Below are 19349 nucleotides of genomic sequence, written 5' to 3'. Positions count from 1 at the left end.
GTGCTGGAAGCTCCTTCCTCCCATCTTGTCCATCCTTCAAGTTGCTCAGGTGATTTACCTGGGAAACATTCTGGACTTTGCTGTTTCATATCCTCAATCTATAAGCAAATAATGTGACTCACTCTCAAGACATATTCAGATTCCACTGCTCCCCACCTGCGCTGTCTGTGCCCTGGTAGCCACCGTCGTGTTTCACCTGATTCGTGGCAGTAGCCTCCTCGTTTGTCTCCGTGTTTCCATCCCTAGCACCCCTCCAGCCCTTCACCCTATTCCCAATATAGCAGCCTGAATGACCCTATAAAAAAGAGTTTAGAGAATGTCACATTCTTGTCCCAAACTCCGTACCATCTCCTCATCTCAGTCCTCGACTCTTCCATAGCCTGTGAGGCCCCACGAGGTCTGGTCATTGGTGACGTCTCTCACCTCATCTCCTGCTCAGCCATTTCCAGTGCACACGGCTCCGGCTGACTGCCCTCCTTGCTGTCTAGATACGCCGTGACCCTTTCTCATTGGAACTTGCTGTTCCCTCTGCCCAGAATCCAACTCTCAGATATCTACATTGCATATCAGAGGCATTGAATACATAGTTCTTGAAAGAATAGAAAGTCATTGAAAAGCATTTATATAAATTAAATGAAATATAATTCTTCAGATTCACAATCAAACTGCACTACTACTATGACCCCATTTGATCTTTTTTTTAACTTATTGGGGTGACAATTGTTAGTAAAATTACATAGTTTTCAGGTGTACAATTCTGTATTACATCATCTATAAATCCCATTGTGTGTTCACCACCCAGAGTCAGTTCTCCTTCCATCACCATATATTTTATCTCCCTTACCCTCATCTCCCATCCCCCACCGCCCTTACCCTCTGGTAACCACTAAACTATTGTCTGTGTCTATGAGTTTTTGTTTCTCATTTGTTTGTCTTGTTCTTTTCTTGTTTTTGGTTTATATACCACATATCAGTGAAATCACATGGTTCTCCGCTTTTTCTGTCTGACTTATTTCGCTCAGCATTACACTCTCAAGATCCATCCATGTTGTCACAAATGTTCCTATATCATCTTTTCTTACCGCTGAATAGTATTCCATTGTGTATATATACCACAAGTTCTTTATCCATTCATCTATCGAAGGACATTTTGGTTGTTTCCATGTTTTGGCCACCGTAAACAAAGCTGCAATGAACATTGGAGCACACGTGTCTTTATATATAAATGTTTTCAGATTTTTTGGGTAGATACCCAGGAGAGGGATTGCTGGGTTATATGGTAATTATATTCGTAATTTTTTGAGGAACCTCCACACTGCTTTCCATAGCGGCTGCACCAATCTGCATTCCCACCAACAGTGTATGAGGGTTCCTTTTTCTCCACAGCCTCTCCAACACTTGTTACTATTTGTCTTGTTGATGATAGCCATTCTGACTGGGGTGAGGTGATATCTCACTGTGGTTTTTATCTGCATTTCTCTGATGATTAGTGATGTTGAACATTTTTTCATATGTCAATTTGCCATCTGTATGTCCTCTTTGGAGAAATGTCTCTTCAGGTCCTGTGCCCATTTTTCAATTGGGTTGTTTGTTTTTTTGTTGTTGAGTTTCATGAGATCGTTGTATATTTTGGATACTAGCCCCTTATTGGAGGCACTGTTTGCAAAAATCTTCTCCTATTCAGTTGGTTTCCTCTTTATTTTGTCGATGGTTTCTTTTGCTGTGCAGAAGCTTTTAAGTTTCATACAGTCCCATTCATTTACTTTAACTTTTACTTCCATTGCCTTTGGAGTCAAATTCATAAAATGCTCTTTGAACCCAAGGCCCATAAGTTTAGTACCTATATTTTCTTCTATGCAGTTTACTGTGTCAGGTCTTATACTTAAGTCTTTGATCCATTTTCAATTAATTTTGGTACCTGGTGACAGACAGCAGTCCAGTTTCATTCTTTTGCACGTGGCTATCCAATTCTGCCAGCACCATTTATTGAAGAGGCTGTCTTTCCTCTATTGTATGTTTTTAGCTTCTTTGTCAAAAATTATCTGTCCATACTTATGTGGTTTTATTTCTGGGTTCTCAATTCTATTCCATTGGTCTATGTGTCTGTTTTTCTGCCAATATCATGCTCTTTTGATTATTGTAGCCCCGTAGTACAAGCTAAAGTCAGGGAGTGTTATACCTCCAGCATTGTTCTTTTCTCTTAAGATTGCTTTGGCTATCCGGGGTCTTTTGTGGTTCCAAACAAATCTGATGATTTTTTGTTCTATTTCTTTAAAAAATGACATTGGGATTTTGATGGGGATTGCATTGAATCTGCATATTGCTTTGGGTAATATGGCCATTTTAACTATGTTGATTCTTCCAATCCATGAGCACGGACTATCTTTCCATTTCTTTGTGTCTTCTTCAATTTCTTTCAAAAATGTCTTATAGTTTTCAGCATATAGGTCCTTCACATCCTTGGTTAAGTTTATTCCTAGATATTTTGTTATTTTTGCTGCAATTGCAAAAGGAATTGTTTTTTGTATTCTTTTTCTGAGATTTCATTGTTAGTATATAGGAATGCAATGGACTTTTGTACATTGATTTTGTAGCGAGCAACTTTACTGTATTCGTTGATTGTTTCTAAATTTCTTGCATGTAAATAACATCTGGAAGTTTTCAGTTTTCACTGCAGTGCTTTGCATAACAAAGTCACTTAAATATTTAATAACTTGTGAAGTCAGATATGAAATAAAGCTATAATTAGTCCAATTATACCTCAACTTGTGTAAACTGCTGTGCAATTATTTGTAGCTCTAGATTAGTCTTTCCTTATATAGCCATTTTTTGTAACTGTAGCGAAGGAAAGTGATCAAAGCTTTCTCTTGTGATGATATTGATTCTTCAGTAATGGTTAGGATTTTTCTGATTCCCACTTTTTCTATCATTTCTTTAAGCCTTCTTGGTAAGTATTTAAGATCCACAGACTAAGATTTAAAAAAAAAATATACCACCACATAAGTTTAGTGTTAATCTTGTTTTATATTAACAGTACCACAGTTTATGACTGGGTACATGGAAAATACACACACACACATACAGACACACACACACACACAGAACACACGCACAAACACAAACATTCACCAGCTTTGTTTTCAAGTGACTGTGATCAGTCAATTAGCTGTGCAATAGATGTTCTAGTCAGGGGGTGTTAGCATAAGATGACAGTTAAAAGAACCAGCATGCAGTCTTTACTTCCTTTTTTTCATGACCCTTTTTTCATTCTGCTCTCTAGACTGCAGGTATGATGGCTGGAACTCTAGCTGAAATTTTGGATGAGGAGAAGGGCCACACCATAGAAGATGAAAGGTAACCTGGAAGGGTTTTAGATTTCTGAGGGCTTCATGGAACACAACCATTATAGTAACTGCTGACTTTTTATGTCTGGCCTTATGTTAGGAAGAAAATTATATCTTATTTAAGTCACCGTATTTTAGAACTCACCCGACATCCGACACAGTCCTACTTTAAACATCATAAAAACTTTCTGGTGCTTGTAAATTTAGAGATGAAACAACCTACTTCCGCATCATTTAAAAGAATCAGACAATAGAAAGTGTTTGCAATGATAATCAAAGTCTTTATTTTCTATATTTAATTTCTTACAATCATTTTAGGAAAATAGTTGTGTCTCCAAGTGTATGTTCACTGATGGAAGCTGCTACGATCAAAGCGTTCTTTGAGTGATTATTGAAAAAAAAATATTACTGAAAACAAATGCTCCACTCAGTTTACATTCTACACATACTTAACACAGCATAAAAGAAAGATCCAGTGTCAGAAGCAGAGGCCATTCTCCTTCATTGAAACACTACCTCAGAAGAGAGTCTTTGGCAATAAGAGATTTAAATTTGAGAGACTGTTAATCCCATTGAAAATAAAGCTTGCCTTGTGATGTGGGAATACATAACATTTTTAAAAACATCTTTTTAATGAATGTATTTTTTATTTTGTTGGAATTCTCATAGAAATTTTCAGGTTTGATTAATACAGCATTCCATCTGCTTAACATTCAAATTTGGACACACTGATTATCTGCTCCACTCTTCTGAATAGTTAAGTGTGCTCTATGAATAAACACATCAATTATGTTCTATTACTACCCTTCCATAAAGCCTCATATAATTGGAATTAACCTAGTATTTTCTTATCACTAAATATATTTTTGTTAGAAAGGATACACAGCATATGAAATTACAGGATTTTCACTATTTAAAGACAAATTTAAGAACTATCAAATAATATTTGCAATATTAACATCACAGTTATTACATTAGAATAAATAAATCACACCATTCACAACAGAGTATTTTATTTGGTGTTAATATTGAAGATGTTTCTTGAATTACTTATGTAGAACTCAAAATATAATTACTTCACCTAATCATTGTTCTTCGAAAATTCTGAAAAAGAAAAAATTGTTATATAAGTGTAAAAATATTTTTATTTATAGCATGTTAGTTTCATTCATTCTCCACTCACTTGATACACACCAGTTTCTCTTTGCCCCCTGTCAACAATCTGTGTTAGATTGTGTTGTGTAATATCAGGAGGGCATCTTCCAAAGGACTGTTTGTCACAAATGGAACTGCAATGTGAAGGGGCTCTCTGGTTAGTCATTAACAATCACCCATTTGTAATTTTCACAGGTGATTGACTCACAAGGTTTTCTGTCAAAATAGTTTATCCAGTCCTACCCATTCAAAAAAGAAACACAACAAAAAATGGAGGATGGAATCTCATAAATGATCAAACAACTTAAAAATCCTGTGTGATTTATCCTTCTTTATGTCTTAGTGTGCATTGTATTTCTTAATTTAGTGGAGAGGACTTCTTCTTATAAACTTTTTATTTAAAGAAGCTACATGGGATTGACTTTCTTTTTTGAGCGAAGGGACTCATTTCTCTGAAATATCCTTTTTATAATAATGGATATTTATCTTTTATCTCTGTTAGAGGTGAAGGGTAATCAGTGGACAGAAGCAACCAGTGGTGCACGTGTCCTCCCAGACACCCTGTCCACTCTTGAGCACTCTCATGAAAACCTGAGATATTTGCTGGAGCAACTGAAACTTGAATTGTCTTCAAGCTTGGGTCTATTTTAATCTCCTTGACCTAGTCACGGTTGCAGTCCAACACAAACCTTCACCTTTTACAAATAAAATTTTATTTGTAAAACAGCCACTCCTATCATTTACATATTATCTTGGCTTTGATGCTACAATAGCAGATGTGAGTACTTGTAATGTAAACCACAGAGCCCACAAACCCAAAAATATTTATTCCATAGACATTAGAGAAAAATTTTGTCAACCTCTCATATAATTATAATACAAAATTTATTTAAGCATTTACCTAGTATTATAAATATATTTTTATAAGCTAATGTAAACATTAAATACTCAGGAGAGAAATATGCCTTGTATCCATTTGCACATAAAAGCAACTGTGATAAGAAGTTTATTACTTAACAAAGCAAGAAACCTAGTCATGTTTTCTCTTCTCAATAATTATTTTACAGTGAATATTATTGAGGTCATAGTACCACATTCACTTTATAGGTAAAATAACCTAAATTGGACTTTTGCTCTAGGAAGTTTGCTATATTTCAAGGAATACAATTAGACCCAGAGTGATGTGGTATTTTCACAATAGCAAGCCATGCTGTAATTTGGTGGTATTTCCTGTACTTCAGTGAGGTACTAGCCATGAATTGTGGGACTAAATCTTCAATTAATAAAAGCAGCATGGCTGGATTCTCCAAAGAAAGCCAGTGTTTATCATTAGTATGAGTCAGTCTCCTTTGTGTTGTATCTCAATAGAAGGATAGGAATGCATCTTAGTAAAGTAGGAGATACCAAACTGTTCACTTATCGTGAGCTCTCTTGTTGCGTGATCAGAATCATTTTTAGGTGTATACTGGCTTGGGGTTCTCTTCAGGTAGAAGTATCCTACTTAGATGCGGTCTTATTGTGAGAACTCTAAGATGTGTCTTACCAAATTACTCTTATCTACTTAAATAATTGGATGCTTGCTATAAGAACATAGTAAGAATACACAGATATACCCACCACTGGGAAGTTGTCACCAGCTTTGCGTAAAGAACTTTTTCATCATTTTTCTAAATCTTCAAGAAAATCAGGAGATTCTCCCTCAGTGCTGAAGACCAGAAAAAGAAAATTGTTCATGTTCAGGCTCTTAGATGAGAAAACATCTAAGGAAATAATAATCCGTGACCTAAACTATCATTTGTCCTATGTAAAGTGCTCTGGAGACTAAAAAAAAAATAAAAAATGATCTTTTAGGTTAGTTATTACGCATGAATTATTCTTAAAGTGCCTAAAATTCTTCTTGCACAATTAGCATCTGGTGAGCAAAGAGAGACATCCTGTCTGACCTCACCCAACCAAAATTGTCCTTAATACCATCAAACCAAAATAATTGGAATAAAAGGAGAGATCACCCCACTTGCTGTTATTGTTCTCCAATATCAAACAGCTCAGAGAGATACATTTACCAGAATCTGAGAAGACAAAAGAACCCATGGCTTAGTTTAGTAAAATAAGGTTTTGCATATGCACATAAAGGGAGTTCCATGTGATACCAAATTGCTAATTGAATGTGCTTTACCTATTTTAAAAATTGATGCTTTTGATAAAACTTGTTTCCAGATTTAGACTAGAATTCATCATTTTTAACCCTGGAGGCACAACAGAATCAACTGGGGAGCCCTAGAAAATACCAATGTCTAGAGCCATACCTCTAGAGGCACTAATTTCCTGGCAATGAGTTTTGGGTAAGGCCAGACATCAGTATTTTAACAATTCTCCAGGGGAGTCTAATGGCAGCCAAGGTTGAAAATTACTGCTTCAGAATGTAGATAGAGAGATAAGTCTTCATTTGTAGCTTCTCTTTTGAAAGTAATTTATAATTTCTCATTTTAACAAGGTTTCTGTTTCTTTACCTCCTCTTTCCATTCAGAATGGAGTTCAAGTATTTCTTTACAGCCATTTGTTTTCGAAGGCGGGTATAATTGTCAGTGAAAACTGCATCCGAGTGGCGTTTGATTAGTCCCAGATCCTCTGAGATGTTATTGCTAAGAAGTGTGAGCAAAGAGAAACCGAAAAGTTTTAACAAGTAATTATAAATATGCCAAAGTTCCCAATTTCTTGGAGTCAGATAAAAAGGAATTCCAACACCCACCTCATTTTCTATCACAATAATACTAAAGGAAAAATACACCTAAACCTAAAAATTGGGGAGTAAGGTATAATTCAACACATTTTGGCAATTTCTGGGAGTGTCTTAACACACATTCGGTACTAACTGAGCAAATAATTTATTTAAAAAACATATAAAGGGAGAATATTTGAAGTTGTATTCTGCCATTGAGAAGAAAAGTTCACTAGAAATAAATGAGTCTTTAGAATCTATGCCACCTGCATAGTGCCATCCAAATATTCAGCTATTTGTCATTTAAAGAAAGAATCTTCTGATTCTTGGTTTGTGCAGGAAGTTAAAACATAAGTACTACGGTTAACCCTAAAATTTGCTTTAGTTTATACTATGTCTTATTTTTTACTGTCTCTAGTTCAATTTGATGGTGGATTTACAAACAATTGCTATTTACTAAAATAAGTGTGTCTGAACTAGTGAGTATGCTATTACTAGAAAGCCTTATTTCCTAATGCATGGGCCTTGTATATTTTTTGAAGAATATAAATTATATTTTAACTGAAATGAATATTATCAAGAGTCATCAATTTGGAACAAAGTAAATAAATTGTTAACAGTGAAAATATATTTTATATTATTGTTAACAATGAAAATACAGATTAAATAAGCATAATATGTTTGATAAAAATCATAAATTCTCTTTACCTATCTGGTTTTCCAACAAGGGCCTCAAGGTATTTTTTGGCAGAAAGTTGACCCAAGAGTTTACTAAAGTCATTAGTGAGAAATCCATCAGCATATCTGGCATTCCTAAAATGAGGAAAAAAGAATAACCATTGTTTGGAAAATAGTTTTCTAAAATAGTTAAGCCAATTACATTAAGCCAATAACTTTGGCTTAATGAAGAAGAAAGAAACTCATCAGCTTATTATGAAAGCTTCTTATGCAAACCTAACTCAAAAGAAGGTTTCCTAACAACCTAATAAAAGCTATTTTCTTGTCGCTTATATCAAGATATATTCTATATTTTTAGTCCAAAATGTTGAAAAATTAAAGAAATTGGCTTTTGGTGAAGTATATCTCAATATTAAAAACCTTCCCTGATAAAATCTATAAAACTCATCCTTCTCTAAAAAATATTGGTGGGAGAAATATACTTAAATTAGTATGTGTGTAACGTATGTATGTATGTGTGTATGTATGTATTATACTTTATTTCTCCTACCTTCCATAAAATAGTTGCAGAGGGAAAATATCCTGATTTGTAGTGAAACCTCTATTATACCTTTTGCTATTCTTCTGCCAAAATATCTGGAAGCAAAATCTCTTAAATTGGAGAGGCACTTAGGGCCTGTCAAATAACTTTTCTGTCCTAATGAGGAAGCTTTTATACTTTGCCTTCAGTATAGAGCTACTCTGTCCTTAAATGCTACTCTTGACAAATGTGTTTGTGAATAAGTAGCTTTTATTATTAGGCATCTTTTCTTTACATAGATATGAAACTCTTGCCTCAGAACTTCCTCTATCATGGAATCCTAAATGCTGAAGTTTTACTAGAATCGATACAATCTTGATGTTGACAGTTTGTGTAACAGAAAGTAAGTGAGTGATGGCTCATCCTGGCTTGCTGCTACCTCTGCACATGAACGTCATGGACAGCTGCAAGAGCTGCAGTAAGTCAGACTGGAGGAAGCCATGACAGGTGGAAACCTACAGTGCTATGCTGCAGGAATAGCTTCATGGAGACGCAAAAATGAAACATTTATACTTCAGAGATACATTTTCTAAAATAAAACTCAATTAACATTAACTCACTTGTCATTTTCAGCAAATGCATTTGGCAAGACGTCAGTGTCTGCTTTTAATGAAGTTTGGTCAAGTTCATTTGCTCCTTCAAATGGTATTCTGTCACCCATGGAAAAAGACAGTAGAAGTAGAATACATTCCTTTCTCAGAAGACAGTGCTTATATTTTACAATAATTTGAAATAAGACACTCAAAATCTTGGAAAGTATCACCCATTTTAAAAATATGGATAGCATAATTGACAATAGCGTTTATGGTTTATGAAAGTATTAAGAGTAAAATTTTGTTTATCCTATAATATACATGCCATACAACTTTCACAAGTTGTATGCCCTAAGCGTAAGAGGTACTAATTCAATCCTATGTGAACATTAAGTGAAGTACGTGTCCTCCGTAATGTTTTCGCTTTACAAAGTTAAATCCTACAAGAAGAAAGATTTTTATACAAAATAGAAACTTGGAAAATTTTGAATGTTCTAGGTGAGAACTGGAAGCAATTTGTATATTTGTTGATGTTTAGCATCATTTGGCTCAAATTTTTCTCGGTAGCTGAGTATTAACTGCTTTTCTTTCTCTAGGTTCCCGAATTTTACTTCAAAGATTTACCTTAGTCTGATAGGTTTCTTTGCATTGAACAAGTCCAAAGAATCTATCCATCTCTGAATAGTTACTCAAGTTCAATGAATTTTATGGACCTTTTGGTTTCTATTCTTATATATTAATATATTTTAATAAGGACTGAATAATGCTTCACTGAAAGACTAAGAATAGTCATGCATATACATGGAATATGACTATATGAATGCATACACATTTTGAACACAAGCTCACTGTTAAAATTATGTTCATGTGTGTGTATTTTCTCTTTTATGGTAAACCTCCAAGGAATATATTGGCTCCTGGGCTTTTGTGTGTCTTTTGGTGATTTGGTAGTTGGTATTCAGTAACAAATAACCCTCTTTGAGTATGAAGACTAGTGATCAATGCAAACTTTAGTATTTTTATCATTGTTCACCTGTGGTGATATAACCATTCAGACAGAATCATTCTGTTTAGTTATCAAAGCAACATAGATCTGGCTTTAAGCAGACTTCATGCAGAAAAGTAATGGCTAAGAAATTATTCATTCTATTGAGCATATGTCTACCTTGAGCAAAGAATCAGGAATGGGAAAATAGCGATGAAATAATTATTTTACTCTGAAATATCGTGGTGCTTATAAACCAGAAGGACAAATCAAACTAATTTAGTTTTCATTTACTGTTTATTTCTTTGCCATGAATTTATTTTGTCTCAGATAAAGCTTTAAATAGAAGTTGTGTTATGATTTATGAATTTTAAATTTGAAGTACATCATAGGGAACAGTACACTAAGGATTTTGCATTAAAGCCAAGTACATTAAAAGTCACTCATTGGGTCAGGGTGTCTCAGTAGATCAATTATCCCATGATTTTTAATATTGGCAAATCGATTCTGCCTAGATTGAATCCAACACAATTTTGTACATGTTTCATTAATCAACTACTAATCTTATGATTATTTACTGATTGATCATGAAAATGAACTAGAATGATGTTGACAACTAAACACCTGTTTTCCATCAGAAACTATCTGAACTGAGATGACACGGGATAAACCTCATTACTTGTCTAAAACTGGTTTTGGATGAATAGAAAGCCAAATCCTCCTTCTGCCTTGTTTGGAAACGTAACCTCCCCTCTCTGTAATACTAGTCATTGACTCTGTCTCTCATTCCTGAGAGCCAATTCTTAGACTCAGAATAATCATGTTGACCTGATACTGAAAAAACTTGCTTAACACATCAACCAAATACTTAACTAAATAAATAATACACAATTTTTAAAAATTGTTTTATCCAAAATAATAGAAAGGAAATTCTCATTAGCTGAAGATGGATTGTTCAACTGTTTGAATTGAAAGAGAACTTACCTCAAAGAAGGTGCTTCGAAAAGAGGCCATGCCAGCATTTGTGAGAAGAGCACGCTGAAGAGTATCAGGCGTACAAAAAGCTGGGGCTTCCCTCTGGATTCCATTTCTGAACCTCGGAAGGGAGAGAGTCACATCAGATTTTCTAAACACGATGTCACCAGCAAGGGAATTCTGAGTGTCTAGTAGTAATTTCTGAAGGCTCTTGCAGAGTTTGGAAAAAGTAATTTTCATCTTATAGAAAGCGTTAAACAGCAATGTGAACACTTTTTAAATCAAGACGATTTCCTTGGTGACAGATACTTGAATAAAACAGAATCCTTTTCAACTGCTGCCAACTTTCCTAGGCACATAGTTGTTCTAAGTAAATACAGAATGCCACACTCTCATAGTGCTGGGAAAACCCTAGAGACCATTTCCTCATAGTAGAGTTGTGCTATTCAAGTGTACTATCTTTTCTAACTAAAGAAATATCTTCAAAAAACTAATTGTTTCTTCTATTTCAAGTTTTTGTGTCTGATTAATATAAAGCTAGGGTATCATACATTGAATAATGTGTGTGTATATATGTATATATAAATGTGTATATATATATCAGTTTAAAATTATTTCATATAAGCATTTATTTTTCCTCTTTTAATTGTAAATATTACTGTGAACTTGTTTATTTATGCCTGAGTTTGAACAACTTACCCTAATTAATAGTAAAAGTCAATACCAAAAAATCATTGAATCACATATTACCATTGAAATAGTTTTTTGTTACAAAAAGAATTACATGTTAAAAACAAAGTTTGTGTTTTTTACATTTAATCCACTTACACATTATATTTCAAAATAGTTTCTAGATAGAAACTTAGGAGTTCAAGGTCTTTTTCTCTATGTCACATGTTGGTTATGTAAACCTAAAATAACAGCACTTAAAAAAAATGTTAAAAACTTCAAAAACAAATGTACCCACTGAACCCTTCAGTCAAAAATTAATATACAAGCAAAAAACAAACAAACAAATAAACAAAAAACCCACCACTTTAGTGCATTATTAAAAAAAAAAAACAGAATTGAGTAAAAGCAAGCAGGGAAAGCATCTTTGAACCAAATGAATTCAGAAAATGCATTCGTATGTGAGAAGTTGAGGCATTTCTACACTTACCAGGTAAATTGAGAAATTTGTCTTTTTGTTGTTATAAAGGAAGAATGCTGTAAAAATATTTTCAAGAGAGAAAAAAATTAATATGCCCAGAGAAAAGTTCCAGAGGCAGGAAGAGATAAAAAGAAGAAGGGTTAAATTTTCACTTACCTCGCCTAGGAGTAATCCTGCAAGGCTTTCTGTTCAGGGGAATACTGGAGCTGTCTCAGGTGCTGAAGTCCTGTGAGGCCGAGAAAGGCTCCACCAGTTCTCTGCCCTTAGAGCTGAACCAGAACTTGGTCCTGGCTAGGGATTGGTATTATTGCCAGCAGCTGCTTTGCACTCTACCCTGACCAGCATTTCAAAGCCCCTCATTTTATAGGGCTCGTGCTTAGGGCTGAGCAATCACAAAGCTCTCTGAAACACGTCACAGCTGTACTCCCACGGGATGAATAGGACTAGAAGTTCTTGTTTAATTGTTATTATATCCGATTTATATAAATATATAGTGAATAACTTCAAGATGTAAAAGAGAGGAAATTTACTTTCTTTAAACAAAAACAGATACCAAGTTTAATGTGAAATATTTTAATCTTTATTTAGCAGTAATAAAATAAAAGAATGATTAATGTTATAGCCAGGGTCACTGGGGTTCTTCAGAAAATAAGAAATTCATTTGCAGAAATAGATTCAGAAAACAACAAACACTTATGTTCATAATGCTTGCAAATGTATAATTCTCTTTTATTACAAAGCATCAATTCTCCTAAAATCTTCTTTTTACTTTTATGCTCTCTGTGTTGGTCCTGGTTTATGTCATCTTTTTGAGACCTACCATAATTTTAAAAACATCTAGAAAACATTTTTCATCTTTCCATTATTTTATTTCCTTTGTGTGGAAACTAATCCCAGTATAAGAGCTTCAAAAAGGCTCGGAGCTCATGTAACATGGATACTGATGGAAAAGTAGAAGGAATACTGTTGTAGAATATCACCGTTCCCAACACACACTCACATACACAATCTCAAAAACAAAATGATCAGACTTCTGCATCAAGGCAATTGTATTTCTCTTCCCTTTCCAAAATTATACCCATTTTTAAAAGTCCTTGTACTATGCAGAGTGATTTTGTTTCTTCCCCATTCCTAAACACACTCCCATACCCACAGCACCTTTTGAAGATTTCCAACTCAGTTGACAGGTGGTCGCAAAAAACAAGTTGGAAAGCATTTATAGAGTACCGAGCTTTAATAACTGCTTAAAGTTATTAAAGTTATCTGTTTCTCAGTTTTTTACTCAAAGTAGCTTACTTAGCATACGTTCCATCCAGAGTTTAAGCTACAAATGCCACCACATGGAAAACTCTATGGACAACAAAGTAAAATGTCATCTTTCCTTTTATTTTTTCAAATTTTCCATGTGTGTATTCTTTTGCATGTGTTTATAAGCCCCTCTAGGGACAATGGCTCTAAAGACTATTTCTTTCTTCTACTTTGAAATTTTAGTATCTATTTGCTTCATTCAAAGTCAGACTGATCCAGTAAAAGAATATCCTGCTAGGCTTAGTCATATTTTCTAATCCCGTTACAAGAAAAATTAAATGAATTAAATTTCAAAATGTCTGGAAATTTGTTTCCCAGTTGACAGCTCTGACTTAAGCCAGAGTTCCTGTGGCTTAATTCCAGGAAATCTTTTTTTTTTTTTCCACCTGATTATTACAAACTAGATGTTGAAAATGTTCTCATATGAATTTTATTTTTTATCTTTAGCTCTTCATCACCCAAATCTCAGTGAAGAAATTTTATTTAAGAGCAGCAACAGCAAAGTAAGTTGGTTCAACATCACAGAAAAATGGATGCTAAATAATAAACACAAAAAACCCAAAAGAAAAAAAACATAAAAGTTTATTATTATTTGGTCTAATAAATCACTTACCATTTCCAAAGAGTAAATAGATACAGGAGATTTTTCCAAAGGTAAAGACAGTTTTTTCCCATAATAGTAAAATGCATAACTAAAGAGAAATAATTATTTTTTTTTTACTTCTGGATACAAAGTAACTAAAAAACTGCATTTTTCCTATGAATTTAAACTAGAAAGCAAAACTGAATTTTAAAATGGAATCGTAGCACCATCTGCAGGTTCAAAATTTTAATTCACAGATATTGTATTTTATTTTATTTTTTATTAGTATAAGACCCTAGGTCTTTTTCAAGTTTTTTATTACATTTATTGAGGTGGCATTGGTTAGTAAAAGTATATAGGTTTAATGTGTGCATTTCTATAATATATCATCTATATGTTGCATTGTGTGTTCACCAACCAGACTCAGTTCTTCCATTGCCACATATTTGAACCCTTTTCCCTTTTCTACCACAGCCTCCAATAACCACTCAACACTTATCTGTGACTATGAGTTTTTGTTTGTTTGTTTATCTTGTCTGTTTGTCAATTTTGATTTTTATATCCTACATGTAAATGAAATCATATGGTTCTTAACTTTTTTCTGTCTGACTTATTTCACTTAGCATGATAATGTCAAGATCGATCCATGTTGTTGCAAAGGGCAGTATTTCATCTTTTCTTATGGCCACTATTCCATTGTATATATGTACCGCATTCCATTTATCCAATTATCTATCAAAGGACACTTTGGTTGTTTCCATCTTGGAGCCACTGTGAATAATGCTACAGTGAACATAGGGGAACATATATCTTTATGGATAAATGTTTTTAGATTTTTGAGGTAGATACCCAGAAGAGGGATTACTGGATTGTATGGTAATTCTATTTTTAATTTTTTGAGGAACCTCCATACTCTTTTCCATAGTGGCTGTACCAATTTACATTCCTACCAGCAGTGTATAAGTGTTCCTTTTAGTCCGCAACCTCTCTAACAGTTGTTATTATTTATCTTGTTGATAATAGCCATTTTAAAGATGTGAAGTGGTATCTATGTGTGTTTTTGATTTGCAATTCTCTAATAGCTACTGAAGTTGAGCAATTTTTCACAGATCTGTTGGCCTTTTGTATGTCTTCTTGGGAGAAGTGTTTGTTTAGGACCTCTGGCCATTTTTTAATTGAATTTTTTGTTTTTTGTTTTTGAGTTGTATGAGTTCTTTATATATTTTGGATATTAGCCCCTTACCAAATGTGTTGTTTGCAAATATCTTCTCCCATTCAGTTGGTTGCCTCTCTGTTTTGTGGATGACCTTAGTTGCTGTGCAGATGCTTTTTAGTTTGTGGGATATAGTCCCATTCATTTATTTTTGCTTTTATTCCCCTTGCCTTTGAGGTGAAATTCATAAAATCCTCCGTGAACCCAAGGTCTGTATGTTTAGTACCTATACTTTATTCTATGCAAGCTATTGTTTCAGGTTTTATGTTTAGGTGTTTAATCCGTTTTGAGTTAGTTTTGGTGTGTAGTGACAGATAGCAGTCTAGTTTAATTCATTTGCATGTGGTTTTCCAATTTTCCCAGCATTGTTTATTGAAAGACTTTTTTTTCTATCTATTGTATGCATTTGTCTCCTTTCTCAAAAGTTATCTGCCCATATATATGTGGGTTTATTTCTAAGTTTCCAGTTCAATTCCATTGGTCTGTGTGTCAGTTTTAATGCCAGTACCATGTTGTTTTACTTATTGTATAATTTCCAGTCAGGGAATGTGATACTTCTAACCTTTTTCTTTTTTCTCAGGATTGCTTTGGCTATTCAGGGTCTTTTGTGATTCCGTACAAATCTGATGATTTTTTTGTTCTATTTCTTTAAAAACTGCCATTGGAATTTTGATAAGGGATTACATTAAATCTGCATATTGCTTTGGGAAATATGGCTGTTTTAACTATGTTGATTCTTCCAACCCATGAACACAGAATATCTTTCCATTTCTTTGTGGCTTCTTCACTTTCTTTTAATAATGTCTTATAGTTTTCAGTGTATAGTTCCTTCACATCCTTTGTTAAGTTTATTCCTAGATGTTTTATTCTTTTTGTTGCAATTGCAAAAGGAATTATTTTCTTCAATTTTTCCTGAAATTTCATTGTTAGTATATAGGAATTCAATGGATTTTTGTACGTTGACTGTGTAGCCAGCAACTTTACTGTATTCGTTTATTTTTTCTAATAGTTTTTGGTGGAGTCTTTAGAATTTTCTATATAAAGAATCATGTCATCTGTGAAAAGTGACAATTCGACTTCAACATTCCCAATTTGGATGCCTTTTATTTATTTATCTTGCCTGATTGCTCCTGGTAGGACTTCCAATATTTTTTTGATTATCAGTGGTGACAAGAGACATGCCTGTCTTCTTTTTGATTGTAGAGGAAAAGAAAAGTGTTTCAATCATAAATGGATGTTGTATCTTGTCAAATGCTTTTTCTTAGCTATTGATATGATCATATAGTTTTTATCCTTTATTTTGTTTATGTGGTATATCACAGTGAGAGATTTGGACATATTGAACTATTGGGTGCCTCTGAAATGAACCCCACTTGATTATGATATATGTTTTTAATGTATGATCCAAAAATATGGTGAATGTTTAAATAAAAAAATCTTACAATAAAAGACATATTGCCATTAATCCCCCTCAAAGTAACTCCCCTTCTCTTCAAACACACTTATCCCATTGTTCTTGCCACCTTCTGAAGCAGTTCTGGAAGTCCTCTTTCGTGAGTGTCTTTAGTTGTGCTATTGTGGCTGCTTTAATGTCCTGAATCGATTCAAAACGTTTACCTTTCATGGTCATTTTGACTTTGGAGAAGAGCAAGAAGTTGCACGGTGCCAGATCTGGTGAATAAGCAGGATGAGGACACACCACAATGTTTTTATTTGACAGAAATTGCCATATACCAGAAGTGATGTGTGACATGGATCATTGTAATGATGAAGGATGAAGACACTCACAAAGAGTGTCTTTACTGTAATTACTTTTTAAAATTTAAACATACACCATATCTAATGCTCAGACCTCACATTGTTGTATTTGATTTGCTAATATTTTTGCTTAGGATTTTTGCATCTGTATTCATTAGAGGTATTGGTCTGCAGTGTTTTTTTTTGTGTGTGTTATCCTTACCAGGTTTTGGTTTTAGGTTAATGTTGGCCTCATAAAATGAGTTAGAAAGTATTGCCTGTTCTTCAACTATTTGGAAGAGTTTGAGGAGGACGGGTATTAAGTCGTCTTTGGTAGAATTCACTAAAAGTGTGTTTTGTCTATTTTATTTCATGGAAAATGATGCAAATCAGACATCCTTTAACCAAACAAACTATAGATACTTCCAGGAGAAAAAAAAAAAACACATAAGAAAAAACATGTAGTTGATTTAATCCTGAATGCTTTACTATAAAACTCAGTAAATACAAGTATGAATTTATTGCTTACATCTGCTTTTTTCCTATTTTGACATATTTTTCAAAAATATTCCTACTTCTTTAGCAAAACTTATTTTTTACCTTAAGGCTTCGGAGCAGAGTGGTATTTGTAAGAACTATCATTCATTTATACAGACAGAGAAAGAAAACTGGAATTCTAGACTAAAACATACTGAATATAGGGAAGTCAGGTGGAAAGGGTTTTGAGCTCAGGAGACAGGCAGAAACCCAGATTCACCCTGTTTTCCTCAGTGCAAGAGCTAAGAGAGGGTCCCTATCGCTATTATAGATGAAATGCTGCAGAGGTGCTCTCCTGCCTCCTTGTGTGACAGCATTGTCACCTTACCCAGCCTAACTCACACTCGGCCTATCCTCTCTCTGCCAGGCTCATCCTGAGGGGGTAGGTGTAGATCAGAAGTCTGCAAAATGCTTGGCTTGAGCCACATCTGGATCAACTCTCTGGTTTTTACATGACTCAAGCTAAGAAGGGAGTCTATATTTTTTTAAAGACTGAAAAACATTAGAAGAGAACTAATATTTTGTGACATGTGAAAATGAGATGTCACTGTCCATAAGTAAAGTTTTACTGAAACATGGAAATGCTTATCAGATATCTATCGTCTATGGCTGCTTTGGTGTGGCAATGGCCAAGATGAATAGTTGTGCAGGGATTACAGCCTGTGAAGCCTAAAATGCTTCCTTTACTAGTTGGCCCTTCACAGTAATGCTTTGTCAGTGTCTGGTCTAGAGCCTCCCATTTGGGAAGGTACTTAAGAAGTCATGTTTATTTCAATCTTATTAAGTCCTATAGCTTTCAAATACATGCATTTTTACATATATGAGGTCTGACAATTAAGTTCCTGAACTTGTTGCAACGATGTTGCTAACTTTTTCTTGATATAAGAGAGATTATTCATTATGAATTTGTACCAACTGGACAAACAGTTAACCAACTTTACTATTTTAAAGAGCTGAAAAGGCTGCATGAAAAAGTTAGACAAAAACGAACTGAACTTTTTGCTAACAATTCATAGCTCTTGCATCACAACAATGCACCAGCTCGCATGGCACTGTCTGTGAGGGAGTTTTTAGCCAGTAAACAAATAACTGTATTGGAACACCCTCCCTACTCACCTGATCTGGCCCCCAATGACTTCTTTCTTTACCCAAAGATAAAGGAAATATCAAAAGGAAGACGTTTTAATGACATTCAGGACATCAAGTGTAATATGATGACATCTCTGATGGCCATTCCAGAAAAAGAGTTCTAAAATTGCTTTGAAAGGTGGACTAGGCGCTGGCTTTGGTGCATGGCTTCCCAAGGGAGTACTTTGAATGTGACCATAGTGATATTCAGCAATGAGGTATGTAGCATTTTTTTCTAGGATGAGTTTGTGAACTTACTTGTCAGACCTCGTATGTGGTTTTAGCATTAAACTATGTGCAAATAATACAATATATGCATATGTTTGTAATATATATACATATATACATGTATACATACATGTATACATTTAATATCATAAGTGTATACATATATATATATATGTATATATACAATATTTGTCTGGGATGGTAAAAAGAATCAAAAGTATGATATATTTAAATATTACATATTATACTTTTAATCCTTTCTACTTAGAAAATTTGGATTTCGTTCCATTATTCTTTTATTCTCATATTGATGATATAATGAAAATAATTTTATAATAAGGTCAATTTTTCATTTAAAATCACCTACTATGTTTCATTCTGCACTTTAAAAATGTGTTAATGAATGATAAGAAATTAGACACATAATGATTTAAATGACATAACTGACAACAATCTTTCCCTTAGTTCCAGAACCCAATCACCTCTCCCACTTACT

At 34.0% G+C, this 19349-nt stretch overlaps 1 protein-coding gene across 4 annotated transcripts; it reads right to left on the bottom strand.

Moving 5' to 3' along the window:
• Positions 1–3599: 3599 nt before the first annotated feature.
• Positions 3600–12455, bottom strand: VIP (vasoactive intestinal peptide). 4 transcript variants are annotated; one of them, XM_019735405.2, is made up of 8 exons: positions 12276–12455; positions 12129–12175; positions 10979–11090; positions 9037–9126; positions 7927–8031; positions 7010–7141; positions 6117–6204; positions 3600–4448 (listed from the first exon to the last, which is right to left on the bottom strand). In XM_019735405.2, the coding sequence occupies exons 3-7, from the start codon at positions 11080–11082 to the stop codon at positions 6159–6161; spliced, it is 477 nt and encodes a 158-aa protein (XP_019590964.1). In that variant the 5' UTR covers positions 11083–11090; positions 12129–12175; positions 12276–12455; the 3' UTR covers positions 3600–4448; positions 6117–6158. The 4 variants fall into 4 exon arrangements, with proteins under 4 accessions (XP_019590964.1, XP_019590966.1, XP_019590968.1 ...); XM_019735409.2 differs by having other exon boundaries at positions 4311–4448; positions 10979–11084; positions 12276–12414; XM_019735407.2 differs by lacking the exon at positions 12129–12175.
• Between the last annotated feature and the right edge of the window lie 6894 nt (positions 12456–19349).

The sequence above is a fragment of the Rhinolophus sinicus genome, linkage group LG05 (assembly GCF_036562045.2).
Source record: "Rhinolophus sinicus isolate RSC01 linkage group LG05, ASM3656204v1, whole genome shotgun sequence".
Classification (NCBI taxonomy): domain Eukaryota; kingdom Metazoa; phylum Chordata; class Mammalia; order Chiroptera; family Rhinolophidae; genus Rhinolophus; species Rhinolophus sinicus.
This window is presented reverse-complemented; position numbering and strand designations above follow the sequence as displayed.